The sequence below is a fragment of the Narcine bancroftii genome, chromosome 1 (assembly GCF_036971445.1).
Source record: "Narcine bancroftii isolate sNarBan1 chromosome 1, sNarBan1.hap1, whole genome shotgun sequence".
Lineage (NCBI taxonomy): Eukaryota > Metazoa > Chordata > Chondrichthyes > Torpediniformes > Narcinidae > Narcine > Narcine bancroftii.
The window spans coordinates 272,068,535-272,089,544 of record NC_091469.1 but is presented as its reverse complement, the minus strand read 5'-3'; the positions used below and the strand labels follow the sequence as shown (position 1 = coordinate 272,089,544).

At 39.8% G+C, this 21,010-nt stretch overlaps 1 protein-coding gene across 6 annotated transcripts in view; it reads left to right on the top strand.

Annotated features, from left to right (window-relative positions):
• The window catches only part of dagla (diacylglycerol lipase, alpha), a 203,050-nt gene that overhangs the window by 128,560 nt on the left and 53,480 nt on the right, over positions 1–21,010 (top strand). For all 6 annotated transcript variants that reach the window (XM_069899054.1, XM_069899074.1, XM_069899082.1 and 3 more), the window contains 3 exons: positions 6,133–6,216; positions 11,406–11,483; positions 17,579–17,659. In XM_069899054.1, the coding sequence (XP_069755155.1) occupies positions 6,133–6,216; positions 11,406–11,483; positions 17,579–17,659 (243 nt within the window). The remainder of the gene's footprint in view (positions 1–6,132; positions 6,217–11,405; positions 11,484–17,578; positions 17,660–21,010) is intronic.

Genomic DNA, 21,010 nt, shown 5'->3' with positions numbered 1-21,010 from the left:
CTGCGTCGAAAGAATCAAAGGCTTTTTGATTCAAACCAAGGCTTTTATTAACTAGAAGACTGGAACGTATCACATGTAGGTCGACCAGTCCAGAATGACCTGGTGTGGCTGAGAGCAACCCTTTAAGACCTGGTAGTAGGCGTGGCTATGCACTCAGCCAATCACAATCATCCTACACTACAATCTGGTGAGAGAATCTGTACTATCACAGAAAGAAATTAGGAAGGCTAAAAGAGATTGCTTTGGCAGACAATGTGAAGGAAAATCCTAAGGGTTTCTACAGGTTTATTAAGAACAAAAGGATAGTAAAGAACAAAATTGGTCCCCTTGAAGATCAGAGGGGTCAGCTATGTATAGAGACAAAAGAAATGGGAGAGATTTTAATGGCTTTTTTTGTGTCAGTATTTACTTAGGAAGTTGGCACAGAATCCAGGGTAGTCAGGAAAACAAGCAATGAGGAGGGTATTCTTGCTGTGTTAAAGTAATTAAGGGTGAATAAATCCCCAGAACCTGACAAGATATTCCATTGGACCTTGAGGGAGGCTAGTGTAGAAATTTCAGGGGCTCTAGCAGAATTATTTAAAATGTCCTGAGCTACAGGTGTGAGGTGCTGGAGAATTGGAGGGGAGCTCACTTTGTTCCATTGTTAAAAAGGGCTTCAAAAGTAACCCTGGAAATTATAGGCCAGTGAGCCTGATGTGAGTTCTAGCTAACTTATTGGAAAGTGTTCTTAGAGATTGGATATTCAAGTATTTGGATAGACAGTGCCTGATTTGGGATAGTCAACATGGCTTTGTGTGTGGTAGGTCATGTTTAACCAATCTTAGAGTTTTTCTAGGAGGTTACCATGAAACGCTGATGAAGGAAAGGCTGTGAGTGTTGTCTACATGGACATTAGTTAGACCTTTGACAAGATCCCACATATGAAGTTAGTAAAAAAGGTTCAGAAGTTTGGTATTCATGGTGAGATAGTAAACTGGATTTGACATTGGCTATACAAATGAAGCCAGGGAGTGGTAGTGGATGATTGCTTCCCAGACTGGAGGCCTGTGATTAGTGGTGTGCCTTAGGGTTTGGTGCTGGGACCATTGTTGTTTGTCATCCATATTAATGATCTGAATGATAATGTGGCAAATTGGATCAGCAAGTTTGCAGATGACATAATGATTGGAGGTATTCTGGGCAGCAAGGAAGAGATTCTAAGCTTGCAGATGCATCTGGAAAATGGGCTGAAAAAATAGCAGTTGAAATTTAATGCAGACATGTATGAAATGTGGCATTTTGGGAGATCAAACCAAAAAAAAGGATTTATTCGGTAAATAGTCTACGCTGCTGAAGATCCAGCTGCGCTGGGTGGGTCACGTCTCCAGAATGGAGGACCATCGCCTTCCCAAGATCGTGTTATATGGCGAGCTCTCCACTGGCCACCGTGACAGAGGTGCACCAAAGAAGAGGTACAAGGACTGCCTAAAGAAATCTCTTGGTGCCTGCCACATTGACCACTGCCAGTGGGCTGATAGCGCCTCAAACCGTACATCTTGGCGCCTCACAGTTCAGCGGGCAGCAACCTCCTTTGAAGAAGACCGCAGAGCCCACCTCACTGACAAAAGACAAAGGAGGAAAAACCCAACATCCAACCCCACCAACCAATTTTCCCCTGCAACCGCTGCAACCGTGTCTGCTTGTCCCGCATCGGACTTGTCAGCCACAAACGAGCCTGCAGCTGACGTGGACATTTACCCCCTCCATAAATCTTCGTCCGCGAAGCCAAGCCAAAGAAAAAAAAGTAGGGCACTGAAGAGTGAGGAAGTACAAAGGGATCTGGGAATACTCCCTGAAAATGGGGTTATAAAGAGACCTTTTGGCATATTGGTCTTCATTAATCAAATTATTGAGTACAGGAGTTGAGATGTTATGATAAAATTGTATAAGACATTGGTGAGGCCAAATTTGGGGTATTGTCTGCAGTTTTGGTCACCTAACTACAGAAAAGATTTCATTAAGATGGAAAGAGTGCAAAGAAGATTTACTAGGATGTTTACTTGGAACTGAGTTACATGGACAGGTTAAACAGGTAAGGACTTAATTCCCTGGAGTGTAGAAGAATGAGGGGAGGTTTAATAGAGGTATTTAAAATTATGAGGGGTATAGACAGAGTAAATGTAGGTAGGCTTTTTTCACTGAGGATAAGTGAGATATAAACCAGAGGACATGTATTAAGAATGAAAGGGGAAAAGTTTAGGGGAAACTTCTTCACAGAGAGTGGTGGGAGTGTGGAATAAGCTGCCAGCTGAAATGGTGTGTGAGTTTAATTTTAATAGAAGAATATGGACAGGTACGTGGATGGGAGGGGTATGGAGGCCTATGGACTTGATGCAGGTCAATTCAATTAGGCGGAATAATTGTTCAGCATAGACTAGAAGGGCTGAAGGGCTTTTTTCTGGGTGCTGTAATGTTCTATGGTTCTCTGGTTCTGTTGTCATAAAAACCTATCTGGTTCACTAATATCTTTGAGGGAATGAAGTTTGCCACCTTTACTAGGTCTGATCTCTCAACTGCCTCTTTAGTTCAAATGCAGTTACAGCTAGGGTTCAAGTGCCTGTGTTGCCAGACGCATAAAGAACATGTTAAGAAATACTATAAAGGACATTAGTGAATTTTTGTAACAATCTTGTAGTTTCATTGTCATTATTGCTGAAAAGTCGTAGTGTACACAATTTTATTTGATCATATTTCTTGCTGTCACTTAGTTTGAGCTCTTGTCTTAAACATACAATACAGTCTTTGATGTCATATGCTTGTACTTCCTTCTATCACCATTACTTAGTTTGCTGATTAATTATTCCCAAGTGGGACACCAGCACATTTTGAAGGTGGACTTCAGTACCCATCCCTAAAAAGAAATAATCACCAGATATTGCACAGTAGAACAACAAATTGATTTTTATTTACTGCAGTAGGAGCACATCTTCAACAGGGAAGATTTTTACCCACCACTCAGCTGCATCAGGAAAATAAGTGCAGAAACCTGGTCTTCTTCAGATGGGGCTATCTTTACTGTCATATAATAATGGCAGAGATACTATGAAATATTTATCTGAATCACTTGTTTTTAATTCCTCCTTTCCTGATACTGCTGACTATTCTGGTCAATCTCCAAAATAAATTCCTAGCCCATAACCCAATAAACCAAACAAACAAACTGAACGTTTTCTCTGTAACTCATTGTACTTAAATAGAGCTCAACTTTCCTGGATAGCACTTTTAACAAGGTTTTTCATTGTATCTCAGTACACGTGACAATAAAAAAAAATTAATTTGGGGAAAAAAAACATGAGACGTCAGGAAAGAAAGGGTTCCTGCCACCCAGAAGCAGTGAAGTTGAAAGTAACTCAAGATATATCATAAATCGTCAGTCATCCTTTCTTTATTATCATAGGCCTCCCGCGTACAGTAAAACTTTGATAACCCATTCACTGATCACAGTGATCCATGCATTTCAGGGAAGTTGTTTTTGGAAAACAATCTGTAATCATGATTTTGCATAACCTGAAGCCTTATAACATGTGCGTGCATCAAGAAATGAGAGTTGAAAGTAAAAATATTTACCTCTTTCCCACATAGAAGTTTCCAAAGACCAAATTTTTATTCTGCATCCTATATGTTTGCTAGTGATTTGTGAATTCTGTCAGAGAAAACTTGTGATAATTTGAGGATCACCAGTATTTGGAAACGCATTGGTTTGGCACCTGGCTTACCTGGTAATTTTCATGTCCTGCATCTCCTTTCAACTCACCAGGTCTTCTGTCCTACTCCCCTTTAAACCTGTTGAGGCTCTGGTTCCTGCACCCTCTTTTAACTCATGTTTGTCCTAGTTCCTGAACTCCCTATCACTCATTGGAGCCTGATCTCTCATTCCTTTACACCTCACCTGGGCCCCATTTCCTGTGCTCTCTTGAAACACATAAGAACAAGAACGTTTATTCTTGCTGCAACCAATTAAGAAAAGTATACATAATTTGAATTAAACTGAGACAAATACAAAAGGTAGAGGATAAATACATGAGGACCCAATTTCTTGTGTTCCCTTTAATCTTACTGATTTCACTAGACAATTTATTATACAGTAAAACACTCAATATCAGGCACCTATGTGGATTTGGAGATGCCGGATAAGTGAATTTTCCAGCTGCTTGTGATTGCTTGTTGCGTGGATTAGCAAACTGACTGTTAGCCCCCCCCCACCCCACCAAATAATGGTCATTTCGCCAATTTACAACGTTCTTATTTTTTACCTATTTATTTTCCACAATTTGTTTGCCAGTTGCTTGAAACTGCTAGTTGCCTGAATGCTGGATAACGGGGATTTTACTGTAGTACTATGGTACATCTTAAAAGTAATTGAACGTGGTTTGGGATAATAATAGGAATTACAGGCAGAAAAACCTGCAGCCCCTGCACCAGTCCTTAATTTAATGGATTATCAGTGTTTTAATCTATTAAGATGTAACATCATTTCAGGTGGAAAACCTCCATATCCTGATTTCTTCTTCCAACCCAACTACGGCTTGCCACCATGCACATAAAAAGAATTGGGTCCAAAACCGTCACATTTAAATTTTTGTCTTATTGGGGAAAAATGTTGAAAGGCATTTAGTGCAGGACACAGGAAAAATTGGAGATAAAAATGTGTAGGTGAGATGTAACAGCAAGTATAATTGTCTGATCAAGCTTGGATTTAAATCTGTAGAAAAGATGCTGCTTCAGTGCAAAATAATGAATATCAAAGTTTTAGAAAAAGTAAGTTGTTTACAGGTAGCACTATTCAAGTCAGTGTATGAAATTTTATTACAGCACAGTACGGGCCCTTCAGCCCACATTTTGCCAAACTATATAAACCCTACTGAACCATCAAATTAACCCTTCCCAATATCGCAGCTCTGTTTTTATTACATCTGTTGGAAAGCATGGCAGCTAATTCACATACAGTCTGGTAAAACAAACAGCCATCAAATAAATCACCAGAAAGCTTTTTTTTGGGTGCTGTTCAGGTGGAAATGTGGGCCATAACACCAGAATACCTCACTGTTGCTCTTTAAGTACTATTGTGAGATATTTGACATCCATGACAAGAGGAATGTTTAATGTTTGATAATGTTGCACAGTGGTTCTCAACCATTTTCTTTCCACTCACATACCACTTTGAGTATTCCCTGTGCCATAGGTGCTCTGTGATTAGTAAGGTTTTGCTTAAGGTGATATGTGAGTGGAATGAAAAAGTTTGAAAACCACTGTTTTAATCGTACCTAATTGACTGGTTATGTGCACAGTTTCTTAACTCCGAAGGAAATGGGCCAAACACAATTTTTCTCAAGCAAACTATTTCAGTAATGGTTGTATCTAGAGCAGTGGTTTTCAACCTTCCCTCCCACTCACATACCACCTTAAGTCATCCCTTACTAATCACAGAGCACTGATGCCATAGGGATTACTTAAAGTGGTACGTGAGTGGAAAGAAAAAGGTTGTGTACCACTGATGCAGCACATCCTTAATTCTGCATGGAAGTATCAGCCTCAATACGTGCTAAGATTTGTAGTTATGCTTGAATGCACAAACTTGTATTGCAGACAAGGACATTAGTATGTGCCAAATTGAAAATCAGAATTATAACAGGAACCTGCAAGAAGATAATTTTAACATCATAAAGATGGATTAGTTGGAAAAACATGGAGAATATTTATTATATTAGAAAGGCCAGCATAGCACATTTAGAACAAGCAAAGATATTTTAATTGAAATAATTTTACTGCAAAGAAGATTCACTCCTGTTTTTAATGCAGGCTCACTTTATTTTTATATTATTGAATAAACTGGAAACTTTTATCCAAATCATTGTAATTAAAAGCCTTAAGAATGTGCAAAATGTAACTAGTTATTACAAATCTAATGAAAGGCGGAGGGTGGGTTACGAGCGGCGCGTTGGGGCTGTGGCCGGGGACAAAGAAAATAAAAATAAATTAAAAAAAATACAAATCTAATCTGGAGTCTTCTGGGAGAATTTCTCAGCTTCTTCCAGTTTTACTTAGAGAAATCAATGTTCATTGGTATTGTATTAATTTTATTCTCTTTAGGTGTTTCAGACACCATTTTATGTGGCTGTAGATCACATGAAGAAAAAAGTGGTGATCAGTATTCGGGGGACCCTTTCACCAAAGGTGAGAAATACTAAATATTTTAAGGACTAAAATATTTAGTCCTTAAGGACTAAAATTCTAACTGGCATCTCAAATTAATCTGCATCCCATCAGCAGCAAATAAATTGCCTGTCTTCCAACTTTCAATATATAGCTGATTTATTATTGTACAAAATCATCTCTTACTCCAAAATATTTTATTTGTGTTTTGTATATTTTTAAACTTTGTTACATGTGAAGCGTTTGTTCAGCCACAATAGGTGTGCACATTCAGGCTCCTAACATATATACACAAATGTGGGAACTCAGGAAGGCTGCCAGGATCCCTTTTGAGTATGTGTGCAAGAAGTGTGTCCAGCTGCAGTGCCTGACAGACCGCATGGAGCATTCGCGATACTGGGAATTTTGTGGACAACACGAGGCATGAGGTGGTTATACTGCAGTACAAGTGCCGAAGGAAAGCTTCCCAATTGGGAATGAGTGGCTGACAGATAGAGCAAGAGCAAGAAGGTTGTGCAAAAGTCTTTCATGGTAATTTCCCTCCAAAACAAATGTATTGTTTTGGATACTGTTTAGGGAGATGGTTCATCAGAGGAAGGCAGCCCTGGCCAAGATCATGGCATTATTTATAGCTCAGATGCATGTGAGGGCAGCAAAAGGAGTGGCAGATCTATCATGGAAGGTTATTCAGAGGTAAAGGAAATAGGCAAATGGAACTCCCAGTTGGTATGTTACCTTTCAGGTGCAAGGATCAGGGATATTTCAGAATGGCTGCAGGGAATTCTGCAGGTTGAAGATGAGCGTGTAGGTTCCACACTATTGGAAAACGCGGGATGAGGTCCTACAAGCGGAATTTAGGGAGCCAAGAGGTAAATTAAAAAAGTATGGCCTTAAAAGTAATAACCTTAGAGTTATTAAAGTTCCAAATGCTGTTCAGAGTAGGAATAGAAAAATAGATAGGATGGATAGTTATGATGAATTCGAGTCTTGTACAGGAGGGAGTGCTTCAGATTTCTGGGGCATTAGAACCAGTACTTTGAGTGGAGGTGAACTCCTGCTGCTCGTGGGTCCGAGGGATGTGTTCGGGCAATCTCGGTTCCGCGCCAACTCCAGGCTGGACGGTGAAGATGGTGTTATAATTTAAGCCCATAAACACTGTGAAATTGTCACGCAATTTTGTGTTATCACTGAGTAAACTGTTAGATTCCAGATGCAAAAGCAGAGGACATCTGTATGTGAGGGAAGGAAAGTTTAGTGGAGACTGTAAGGTAAAAACATCATGAGTTGGGACCGGAGAAGGAGTCATCCAGTACTAAGGAGTAACAGGATGCAGGTGTGACCTTGTACGCTCAAGATAAGTGTGGCAATAACGAGAATGATGTGCAGCAGACTAACAGAGAAGGGTAGCAACAACTTATTCATTGGGCAATGTAATGGTATGATAATTTACTAAGTGCGTGTCCTGGGGTTTAAAAAAAACACCACTTGCTGATATCGTTAGAATGCGCCTTCTCCAACTAACACTGTTAGTTGCAAGTGTTACAATCCGGTAATAAAGAACCTTGATTTCGACTCAGTCTGTTGTCTGACTCACTCATTCTCGAACAAAGCAGACCTAACAAGACGTCAGAGGCAAGTTTTTTTTTCTACACAGAATAGTGTGTGCTTAGAATACCAGGATGGTGGTGCAAGCTGGTACAATAGGGACCTTCAAAAGTCTCTTAGGCACATTGATGCAAGAAAAATAGAGGGTTATGTATGTGAGGTGGGGGATAATTTAGATTGTTGAGTAAGTCAGGACAACATTGTGGGCCAAAGGGCCTGCACTGTGCTGTAATGTTCTATAAAAAGGAAAACTTATAAGCCCTAGGTTGACAGACTTGGGTTTCTTATTAAGGCAACAAAAAAAAAGAACCAGTGCTTTCTTTGTGGCCTTCTTTACATCAGAGAGACCAGTTGCAAATTTGGAGATCACCTCGCTGAGCACCTCTTGCCCTCAGCACCTTCTCGAATCCCAACTCCAGCACCTGAATCCCATGAGCCAGTCCAGCACCTCTGCTCCCTCTGCTACAACAGAGACCTTCCAGTAGCCAACCATTTCAATTCTGAGTCACACTCCCATACTCACATGTCTGTCCATGGCCTTATGTACTGTCCCACCCTGACCATATCTAAATTTGTTGATGACACTAAATTGAGTGGAAAAGCAAATTGTTGAGAGGATGCAGAGAATCTTTAGAGAGATATAGAAAGGTTAAGTGAGTGGGCAAGGGTCTGGTAGATGGAGTACAATGTTGGTAAATGCAAGATCATCCAGTTTTGAAGGAAAACTAGATCATATTATTTACATGGTAAAAGATTGCAGCATTCTGTTGAGTAAATGAACTTGGGCGTGCTTGGGCACGAATTACAAAATGTTGGTTTTCAACTGCAGCAGTAATCAAGGATCCCAATGGAATGTTGGCCTTCACTGCTAGAGGGATTGAATTTAACAGAAGGGAAGTTCTGCTGTAATTGTATAGGATACTGTAAGGCTACACCTGGAGTATTGTGTGCAGTTATGGTTTCTTTACTTGAGAAAAGATATACTGGCCTTGGAGATGGCACAGAGGAGGTTTGTTAGGTTGATTCCAGAGATGAGGCGCTTAGTTTCTTAGGATAGATTGAATCACCTAGGAATATACTTGCTGGAATTCAGAAGAATGAGGGAATCTTAAAGAAACATTACAAATTATGAAAGGGATAGGTAAGATAGAAGAGGTAAAGTTGTTCCACTGGTAGGTGAGTCTAGAACAAGGGCACATAGTCCGGGGGAGTAAAATTTGGACAGGCACAAAGAGGAACTGCTTTTCCTAGAGTGCTGTGAATCTGTAGAATTCAAGCAAACAGAAGAGACTGCCTCATAAATTAAAGTCACAGTTGGATAGATTTTTGCATAGATGTGGAGTTGAGGGTTATGGGGAAATGGAAGATGGATGGAGTTGAATCCACAGCCAGATTAGTCATGACCTTGTTGAATGGCAGAGCAGCCTCAATGGGCACGTAGCCTATTACCTCTCCTTTCTTGCGTTTTTATGAATCTATTCCAATACATAATAAAAAAATATATTGGGTGGTTTAGAAAGAAACCTACTTAGGCATGACCTGAACAGGTGTACTGAGTTACATCTTTTCCAGTCAGATACATGAAAACTACTCCTTTTACGGATGACATTCTGCAAAGATAGTCAAGTACAGCCACGCATGTTTCTGATATGTCCCAGCATGTTTCCAGATGTTTGTCTTCAGTTATATATCATCAGACAAAGCTCACAGAGTTAACTAATATGCTCAAACATTTTTAGTTCAAGATACATTGACAATTTAGTCGCAATCTTTTGTGGAGTACAATGTTTAGTCTGTGATCAAATCCTCTTCTAAATGCATCTTGCACGGAGGACATAAAATATGAAGTGGTTGAGGCTGTTTCATTAAACATATTTAAAATTCACAGATAAATTTTTACATGATAGAGAAATTAGGGGATATTGGGAGAAGACAGGTAGGTGGAGTTAGGTCATAAATTAGATCAGCCGTGATCGTATTGAATGGCGGAGCAGGCTCGATGGGCCATTTTTGGCCTACTCCTGTTCCTACTTCCTATGTTCCTATGGACAGTATTTTTGAACAACATTAAAATTAGTCTGGATAAGAGTGAATATAATCCACACGTTATTTATTATCAGAAAATTATAGGGACTTGTGGTCTTTAGACCTGATCTTCAATTTATTTTTCTTTAATTACTCATTGTTAATTTCAAAATATTCTGATCTATCACAGCATAATGAATTTAATTTGGGTATCTGGGATTGCCATCTTGTGAAAGGCACTGTTGTCAGGCTGAAATATCTCAGATTTGAACTGTGGCTAATTGAATTTAATGAACCCTACTCTTGAGAATAATGTGGTTATTATTGACTGTAATATTCTCAAACTATAAGATTTGTTGATGATGATTTGTGGTTGAAACAGCATATATCATGACATGGGTCATAGGTGGGGAAGTAAAGGAATATTTAATACCTATGGTATCTTTAGATAGTGTCATCATAAATATATTAAGAAATAAGCTTACAATTTTGCTGCATGTGACCTCTTAACCATTTCTTCTCACCAAATGAGTAGGGAATCATGGTTATTGTAACACCTCTGGTAAGAAAACCTGCTGTTAAATTGTTGGGTTAACAACTACAGTATATCTCCTGGTATCCAGCACCTTTGGGGATTGGTTATGCCAAATAAGTGTATTTTCCGGTTGCTTGAGACTTAATCGAACAATGCCTAACTAATACACTTGCATTCAGAATAAACAGTTTAAAGGACAATAATAATGTACTGAACAAACTTCACTTGAATTAATATATAAACCTTAAAGCATTTTAATTTATTTTCAATCACATTTTTTTGAAAATGTTTAACTGTCGCTGGATCTGCAGGTTCCTCCCCCTCCACAGAACTGAACAAAAGACGAACCTAACATTGTGGAAAATTAACTGCTCCTCCAAGTTTACAGTAAAGCCTCTGACTGGGGCAACCCTTACTAAGCAGGCATAAGGAGACACTTTAAGAGAGTCACCCCTACAGCAAGCAGCATTAATGAGCTCTTCTTCCTGGGCTGTTTCGCACAACTTTATTCCAACAGTTGCTATGAGTAAAGCACGACCAAGGCGCTCTGCTGGTTGAATATTTCCTCTCATCTTCACCAAAGGTTTATGTGTTGCTTCAAAGAACATTTACTTTTAGAATTTTAAACTTGTGTATTTTTTACCTATTATTTTATTTTTATTTACTTTAATTTTTAAAATTTATTTTCCTCTTTTTTATACCAGTTACTTGAGGCTGCTGGTTGCTTGAATTCTGGATACCAGACATTTTACTGTAGTTTGATTACGTAAATTAATTGTGATCTATTTATATCAGTGGTTCTCAACATCTTTGCTCCCACTCAAATACCACCTTAAGTAATCCTTTACTAATCACAGAGCACCCATGGTACTCAAGGTGGTGTGTGAGTAGAAAAAAAGGTTGAGAACCACTGATTTATGCCTTTAACTATTCCCCAGAAAGTAAAAGAAAGAAAATAAATGGAGAGTGTAAACTGATTATTAAAAACAACAAAGATCTGCCTTTTATATTGATATGTTCTAAGATGTTTTAATTCTGCTGACAGGATGCTCTGACTGATTTAACTGGAGATGCTGAGCGATTACCAGTGGAAGGGCATCATGGAACTTGGCTTGGTCATAAGGTGAATACAGTTTTTATCTTATTCCTCATTTGAAATAGCCCTGAAGAAAGTACTTGATAACTGATCATTATTGAGTTTTAATGTCTGAACAATTAATTTTATTGAATAACTAAATTATATAGGCAGCACAGTTAGCGTAATGCTGTTACAGCGCCAGTGATGGGGTTAGAATCCGGCACTGACTGTAAGGAGTATGTTCATTCTTCCCCTGTCTGCGTGGGATTCCTCCAGGTGCTCTATGGGTTTCTTCCCACCATTCAAAGATGTACAGGGGTTGTAGGTTAATTGGGTGTAATTGGGCATCATGGGCTCATGGGCCAAAAGGACCTGTTACCATGCCCATAGCCTCTTTTCCCATGTAACCACATTTACTTTTTAACAAATATTGTTACACTGCAAGATTAATATTATTTACATCTTTATAAAATAAGATATGCTTTAATTTATTGTGAGCAATGTTGAAGACTGAGTAAATAGGCATTGTTTTAAGTTTGTGAATTCAATATTATTATAATTGGAACACACTCTAAAGTAGACACCCAATGCATCACATTCCTCAATCAGATACTTCAAACAAAATATGATATTCTCGTATAAGTAGCATTGATGGTATGACTTGTTATGCTGGTTCTTTCAAGAAGAATGACTTTACATGAGTTTAACACTTAACCGACTTTATTTTCCTTGAGCTGCTTCAACTGACTTCCAATGGCAACTCCTGCCATATATCACTTCTGGTTTAAGCCCAACCACATGCATTGCATGCTGGGAAATGTAGTTCTTATTTACATGCATAATAACACATCTTTCCCCTTAAAAAAAATAACAAAAACACAATACTATGTCTGCATAACAAAAGTATCTACATTCCATGGCCAGTCTCTTTCCACTCAGCAGCTTTCAATCTGTCTTTGAGGTTTAATAGTCCTTTTTGGTCTGTTATGTGTTTCCACCAGTGTACTGCTTATATTTGCTGTGTTAGACTTGATGTCTTTCTGTGACCTTGAGCCACATGTTATTTTTCTTCCTGTGCTGGATCCTTTTGTGTACTGACAGGTGACGGGTAATGACTATGGGTTGGAACTTTTGGTCGTAGAGCCATATGGTTCCTTCTCAAAGGTGTCCCTCCCTCTGTCTGGATCTGGTAGGAATGTGGATCTATTTCCTCTTGCACATATCCTGGCAAGGCCGATGTGCCAGAATTGTGATCTTGGATTTGCACTGGAACTCCAGACTTCAGGACTGGTCAGCTTTTCACAGTCTTGTCATGGTACTGTTTCTGTTTTACTTTCTCTTCCACTTTAGCCTGTTTGACCTTGTGTGCTCCTTTGGCATCAACAGATTTTTACGCATTGGAAGTCTGGTCTGTATACATCGACTCATCAGCATTTAGCCAGAAGAAAGGCTATTCTGTAGTGGCGCACTTCTGTGGATCATTGGACTTCTGTGGAAATCCTGTCATCCATCATGCACTTTCTTGATGATGCTCTTCACCACCTTGACAGAATTCTCTGCTAGACAATTAGACTTTGGGTGATCTGGGCATGAAGTTACATGCTAAAACCCCCAAGACTTAAATTCATTGCTCAAAAATTGTGGACCATTTTCTGATACTACTTCACAAGGAACTTCATGCCTTGCAAACACATTTTATGAAAGCAATGACTGCTTTGCTAGATGTTGACTGCAATGTTGTTACCTCTGGGTAATTGTAGAAATAGTCTGGTACTACTATATGACTCTTCCCATTACAGTCAAACAAATCTACCAACTTTGAAATACACCTGTCTGGTATAGGGTGAGGTGTAAGTTGTTCTGCTTGCTGCTTTGGTTTAAAAGTAAAGGATATTTCACTTGAAGCAGTAGTCCGGCTTATGTCTTGATTCATTCTTGGTAAACATCCAAGCCCCTCAAAGACATCTGTATTCTCTTCCATGAGTGTTGTATACTTATCTTCAGTCTGTGAAGCCACTATGAAAACTCTTTTCACCAGATTTAGGTCTTCATATGCACTCAGACCTAATATTGGCTCTGCTCTCCTTTCTAGAACCAGTAGCTGTGACTTTGGATGCCACTTTTTGTGTTTGAAGGTCACCATACGGCCTCTTTTTACTGGAACATTCTCTCCAGTGTAGCCTGTCACTTTTAATTTCACAGGATAAATCTTGCTATTTATTGTGAGGGTCTTGAAATCTTCCATAGATAACAGATTCACCTGGGCTCTGGTGTCAAGCTTAAATGGAATCACTGTCTCATTCACATTCACTGGAACGATCCATTCTCTTTTGCCAGCATCAGTCTGTAGTGAATCCACGAAGAATTCCTCCACTTCTTCATCCACTGTGTATACCTTTGCAACACTTTGCAAAATGATTCTTCCCACATTTATAGCAGAACTTTCCATAGGCAGGACATGCCTTTTGAATATGTTTACCTCTGCACCTGCTGTATTTGCTGTTTGAGCCTACCACTTTGCTTTGTTGCTTTGGGAAACTCCTGATGCTTTGCTTATCTGTTTTCATTGCATGTACTGCTGTGTCTATCTTGTACAGCACCTTAATTGTCTTGTCAATCTTGTGCAGCTCCTTAGCTTGTATTCGTGTAGTCTCTGCTGCCCTACACACATTCACAGCCTCTTCCAGAGTCAGATCTTTTTCATGCAACAGTCTTTTTCTTTCCATTATCTGGGATTCTGCAAACTATTCTGTCTTTAATGAGTGAATTTTTCAAATTTCTAAATTTACAGGACTTACTCAGTGTGTGAAGTTTAGCTAAGTATTTGTTGAAACTCATACCTTGTTTCTGGTCACAGGAGAAAAACTTGAATCTCTCAAATGATGTTTTTACTTGGAACAAAATATTCCTCAAATTTTGTCACCAGAGTATCCAATATGAAAACTGTATCACCAATTTGAAAACTGTTATGTTTCATGTGCTGAAGTGTAGATGCTTTCCATTTTTCATGGGTCTCTCCCATTCCACCAACTTCTAAATAAATGTTGAATCGCTGTTTGAAGCCTTTCCAGTTATCAGCTGGTAAACTGTATTGGTGTGGGAGAACTAAACTTATCCATGCTTTCAAATTATTGTATTCTCTTACTCACTCAGAATCTTCTGACACCAGGTTATGCTTGTTCTTTCATTAAGAATGACTTTACGTGGGTTTAACACTTAACTGACTTTATTTTCCTTGAGCTGCTTCAACCCACATCCAACGACAACCCCCTCACATGTCACTTCTGGTTTCCTCTCAACTGTGTGCATTGCATGCTGAGAAATGTAATTTTTATTTACACTATAATAAAACATGACTGAGAGGAACCTTTGGCTTAAAAATCTAATATATTGCACTGATTATTAATTTACTTTTGTAATGATAGGTACTTTATAATTGAGCAAGTTATTTTGCTTATTATAAATGCAATTCTTCTGGCTAATTTATTTTACATTTTAATGGTATAAAGCTTCTACCTGCATCATATCTGACAGAATATTTCAAATCTATATCCTTTGCAGACATTTCTTCATTATTGACTTCATCACTCTCCTTTCTCCATTTTGGTAATATAGTACGTTTACGATTATCTGAAACGCTCAGGACTGGATGTATATCGGCTAACTGCATTTTCCAGATAGCTGAGAAATGCCTTAAAGCAGCCTAATTTAAGCAGCAAAATACTGCCGATCCCGACCGTCACCAAACCTGCTCAGGCACCTGAGGTCTCCGCTTGGATCCCTGAAACCTCCTCATTGCCATCATGTAACCTGCCCAAGAGCCCAAGGTCACTGCTCTGACCCCAGACAGCTCCCCACGGCCATCAACAATCCTGCCCAGGCGCTCGAGGTCTCTGCTTGGATCCCCAACACCTTCCCACTGCCATCATGGAACCTGCCCTGGAGCCCGAAGTCCCCGCTCCTATCCCAGGAACCTCTCGCCTTCGTCATTTCTGCCCAGGTGCCTAAGGTGCCCACTCGAATCCCCGACACCTCCCCACCGCTGTTGTGGAACTTGCCCGAGATCCCCGCTCCAAACCCAGACACCTTCCCACTGCTGTCACCGATCTTGCCCAGGAGCCTGAGGTCCCCACTCCAATCCCAGCCCAGTTACATCAGAAAAGGATTTTCAAGAAAGAAATGAAGTTTAATTCTTACCTTGCGTACACGAGTGCTCTGTTGGATTCAAAATGGCACTAACAGTGTGTCAGAGTCCCACTTGAGTACACAAGAGCTCCGTTGGATTTAAAATGGCGCTAACAGCATGTGAGAGTTTCCCTTGAGCTTGCCAAGTTTTAAAAAAATCAACATTTTTTCCTGTCTCTACCAAACATTTTCGCAGATAACTGAGAATTTTGGACAAGTGGTTTTTGAATAATCGGAAATGTTCTGTGTACCTTTTTCTGCTGTTTGCTTTTTAGTGTATTTGATATCCCTACAATACAAACTTAAAATACTATTAATTTTTATTTACATTTCTTGATTTTCTATCCTTCATTCTCTTTACTTTTTAATGTGTTATTTTCTCTAGTTATTCCAGTTGGAAAAAAAAACACTTCCATTTACCATCTGTTGTACAGCAATTAATTTGAGAAACCAAGCAAGATTTCATGTTGGGTGTCTGGATCTATTAGCAGATTTGATGATAATCATAAAGATTATGCTTTCCTACAGAGTAACTTTTCACAGTTCCCAGCTCTTTTTGGTAAATTTGAACTCTTTCTTTCTTTGGCTTGGCTTTACAGATGAAGATTTATGGAGGGGTAATGTCCACGTCAGCTGCAGGCTCGTTTGTGGCTGACAAGTCCGATGCGGGACAGGCTGACATGGTTGCAGCGGTTGCAAGGGAAAATTGGTTGGTTGGGGTTGGGTGTTGGGTTTTTCCTCCTTTGTCTTTTGACAGTGAGGTGGGCTCTGCAGTCTTCTTCAAAGGAGGTTGGTGCCCGCCGAACTGTGAGGCGCCAAGATGCACGGTTTGAGGCGATATCAGCCCACTGGCGATGGTCAATGTGGCAGGCACCAAGAGCTTTCTTTAGGCAGTCCTTGTACCTCTTCTTTGGTGCACCTCTGTCTTGGTGGCCGGTGGAGAACTCGCCATATAACACGATCTTGGGAAGGCGATGGTCCTCCATTCTGGAGACGTGACCTACCCAGCGCAGTTTGATCTTCAGCAGCGTGGATTCGATGCTGTCGGCCTCTGCCATCTCGAGTACTTCGATGTTGGAGATGAAGTCGCTCCAATGAATGTTGAGGATGGAGCGGAGACAACGCTGGTGGAAGCGTTCTAGGAACTCTAATGCATTTCAAATGTATCCATTTGTAAGAATGTGGCTCTTCCCTAACCTCCATTTTCCTGAAAGAATAGTTAAACTGCATATTACAGAGTAACTTCTACCCACCACATCTCTGAATGCATAGCCCTTGTATTTCTACTGTGTAATATTTTAAATTTTGCATTTTTCTCTCTGCAGACAGTTTGACATGTTGAAAGTAAATATTGGAGATCAGCAATATGCTATGGAGGACAGTCAGTGGAGAGAGTGCCATCTATTTGTAGTTTTCTGTTATTATAAATGCGACCCAAGAGGCTGAAATAATCAGAATAACACGTTAAACTGTCAAAAAATGCATTATTAGTAAAATAAAATCGGTCATCGAGGTTGGTGCTGATTCATTCTAAATACATTTCAGGATGCTGGCTCACTAATGATAGGAGCTAGTAAGGCTCTGATCCCAACATGGCTTGTCAGAAGTTGAAGTCACTCTCCAAAAACCAAACAAGATATGTAAATATAAAATGCCTTGATATGACAGTAGTCCAAGTCAATGGGGCAGAATTATAAGCTATCATGAAGCATTCCCTTTCCTAACCATGTGCTGTGATGACAGGAACTCATCTATCCTTTACTAGAAATTTACTAGATGACAGTAAAATTGGGAAAGTTTCACTCGAGTCATTCAGCTTTGCGTTTGATTTTAATTGTTTATTTATTTTGATTTTAAACTCTTTCCAGGAGATCATAATCACTTGCTATTAACCAAATTAAAAGTATTTTGCTGTTTTACAATTTATTTTTACCTGAATTTTGCTCTCTTTGCAGGGGATGGTTCTATCTGCAGAATATATTAAAAAGAAACTGGAACAGGAAATGATTCTCTCACAAGCCTTTGGCCGTGACCTGGTATGACACAACTTGACTAGTAATATATGAAGAGAAATAAATACAATGAATAGTGCTATTCTGGAATAAAAGCAATGTGTGATTACAAAAGAGATAAGGGAAGAGTTATTAACAAATTTTAGTTTTAGTTGAATGTCAGATGTGAACCAATTTGAATTATTAAATTTATTCCTTTTCTTGGAACTGGATGATGAATTTCCAGCTACACATCTCCAAGGATTTTTCATTCAAGGCCCATTGCCTATATTCAGATCATAACTTGTGTCTATTAATTTTGTGAGCTTCTTTTACATTGGTCTGGGTAATGTTGGCATTGATTAACTACCCACAGAGTCACCCAGCATCTGGTCATTTGCCAGACTAAAATATCATGGAATTCAGCAAATCCCCTAGCAGTGGCAAGAAAAATTTGTGAAAAATTCCTGAATGCTTCTAAACAATTAAAAACATTAAACTAAACACAAATTGTTTAAATATTAATATATCCCCGCTTAACATACCAGATGTACCATTAGTTGGTGCCTACCAAGATGCAGAAGACTTTAGATCTGAGTATTACACTGAAATAAGAGAAAAGGCATCAACTTTTGTCAGAGCCTGACTACACATTCATGGAAGTCCCAAACCTTACTAGCATTTAGAACTGCAAGCACAGAAATGCAAAAAACCATAGATGCTGGAATATTGAACAAACAATGAGATGCTGGATGAACTCAGCAGGTCAGAGGGTATCCACAAGTAGGAATAGTGAACCTTTTGGGTCAGGACCATTTATCAAGACAAAAGTAAAAAGGGGGGGATATTTCTATATAAAGGGGGAAAGAAGCTGAGAAAGGGGCTGAGTTGATAGGGTATAAGGCAGAAGGTGGAAAGGCAGATAGCTGAAGAGACCACTGGGAAGGCAGGGGTGGGGAGCAGGAAGTTAGAGAGAAGAAAGGTACATGAGTAGGTAAAGATATTGAAACAAATGGAACCAAATGTAGGTGGGGAATTACCTAAAATTGGAAAAAAATGCATGTTTGTGCCATTAGTTTTAAGACGATTCAAGAAGAAAGTGATTTTTCTCAAATTGATGTTTGACCATGACCTGACAATGGATGAGGCCAAGGACAGATAAATCTGTGCAGGAATAGTTGGGAGAGTTGAAATGGTGGGCTATAGGAAGTTCAGTTTTGAACTCTCAGTGCTTCAGTGTTCAGTGAAGTGGTCACCAATCTGTGATTTGGTCTCACTGCTTAGAGAAAACCATACAGAGTGCGCCGAATATATCTCCTAATACACAAAAGTGCTTGATAACCTCAGTAGTTCACACTGAACCACTGTTAACCAGTTCTCTGCGTCCTTTTACACTCACCACTAGGCATCCCCGGGGGGATGGGTGCCTATTCTCACCGGTGACGTCTGAGTGATGCATCCAAATAATCTTGTATTTAAACAAAATTAATCATGCCTAATTCTAACATAATTCTCTTCAGCTCCTGTTGTTGTGCTGACCGATATAAATCTTGATGAATTAATAAAGGTCCAAAGGAAAGTGATACTGGCAATAAAACACATAGGTGCACAATTTATAAAGACCGTGGGAAAGTCGCAGAGAGAAAGAGAGTGATGATGGACCTGCCCTCCCAGAATTCTGTGCAGGAGAGAAAGTGCCGTATGCTTGGAGCATGGAGCACTGAACACTCATGGAGGGGTTTCTCTGCTGCACAGAATTCTGGGAGGGCAGGTCTGCCATCACGCGCTCTCTCTCTGTGACTTTCCCACAGTCTTTATATATTATGCACCTATGTGTTTTATTGTCTTCATAATTTTACATTTCTCTCTTTATGCATTAAATTTTTTAAAATACAAAATTAAGATTTAGTAAATTGAATACAAAGTTTATACCTTTTTAATCTTTTGTTTCCTTCACTTCTTGCACTCACTCAAAAACATTATCAATGCATCACTACTTTGTCCCTGGATAGTCCATGTCCCTTTCATATTGGACTAATTGGCACGTAGGCATCAGATGACCCCGGAGACGATGCATCCTATCTTGGCGGTCCATCCCCAGCGTGGTGTGATGCCTGTGTGCCAATTCCTGGTATTGGGCCGTTAACTACTAGGATAAGGTGCTAGTATGAAAGGGGTTTCAGCATCTATTGAAAGGAAAGGGATATAACCAATGTTTTGGGTCTGAGACTTTCATTGATGTATGAGCAGAAAGCAGGCAGGCACCTGAATATAAAGATGGGAGGAAGGAGGAAAGAGGCAGCAGAGAATCACAGGCCAACAGACAAAAGGTGGATAATGGTGGGAAGGCAGAGTGGGGAAAAAAGCTGAGAAGTGATAGACAGAGGAGGGTTTGCTCTCTTAATGGATAGGGAAGGGGGTGGTAGGGAGCTGGAGGAAAGGAGACAGAGGGATAGGGAAAGAGACAGAAGGATAGGTAGGAAGAGAGAGAGAGAGAGAGAGAGAGAGGCTATAATGGCCATCTGGTTGGAGAGTGCCCAGACAGAATATTAGGTGGTGTCCTCCAATTTTCAGATGGCCTCCATCTGGCAGTGCATGAGGCCGTGGATAAACATGTCAGCGTGGAAGTGGGGAGTGGAATTGAAATGGTGGCCACTGAGAGGTACCCATTATTGCTGTGGACATAGTGGAGGTGCTCAACGAAAGGATCTCCCAGTCTGCATCCAGTCTCTCCAATGGAGAGGAGACCACAATGGGAGCACTAGATACAGTAGATGACCCCTATAGATTCACAACTGAAGTGTTAAACTTAACTTTTCCAGTTTCCATAGGCCATTCCCCTGTCTCTCTCTTTCCCCATCCTGCTGTCACCATCCTCCAGCTCCCCACATCCTTTCCTCTCCAGAAAGCTACCCTTTCCCCATCACTTCAGCTTTTTTTTCTCTTCTGCTCTCCCACCCTTATCCACATTTGACCTCTTGCCTGTTGGCCTGAGCTCCTCCTCCTCCTCCTCCCATCTTTATATTCATGCAACTGCCTGCCTTCTGCTCATATCTTGATGAAGAGCTTGGGCCCAAAACGATGGTTTTATCTCTTTGCTTCCTATAGGCACTGCGTGATCTGCTGAGGTTCTCCAGTACTTTTATATATTGCACTACAGCAGCTGCAGACTTTCCTGTTTAATCCTGAATATATCTTCAGCCCTTTTTAATTTAATCACAATAAAAGTAAAAGCATTTATGGTTTTAAATAAAACTATTTCCATTTACCAGCAGAATTCAGTCCATTGCATTGTTGTTCTGATCTGTTACTCTATTCATGTCAAAAGAACCTAATTTCAGACTGGAGTTCTTTGCACAGCCTTTATCATATAGTTTGATCAAATATTAATTATTC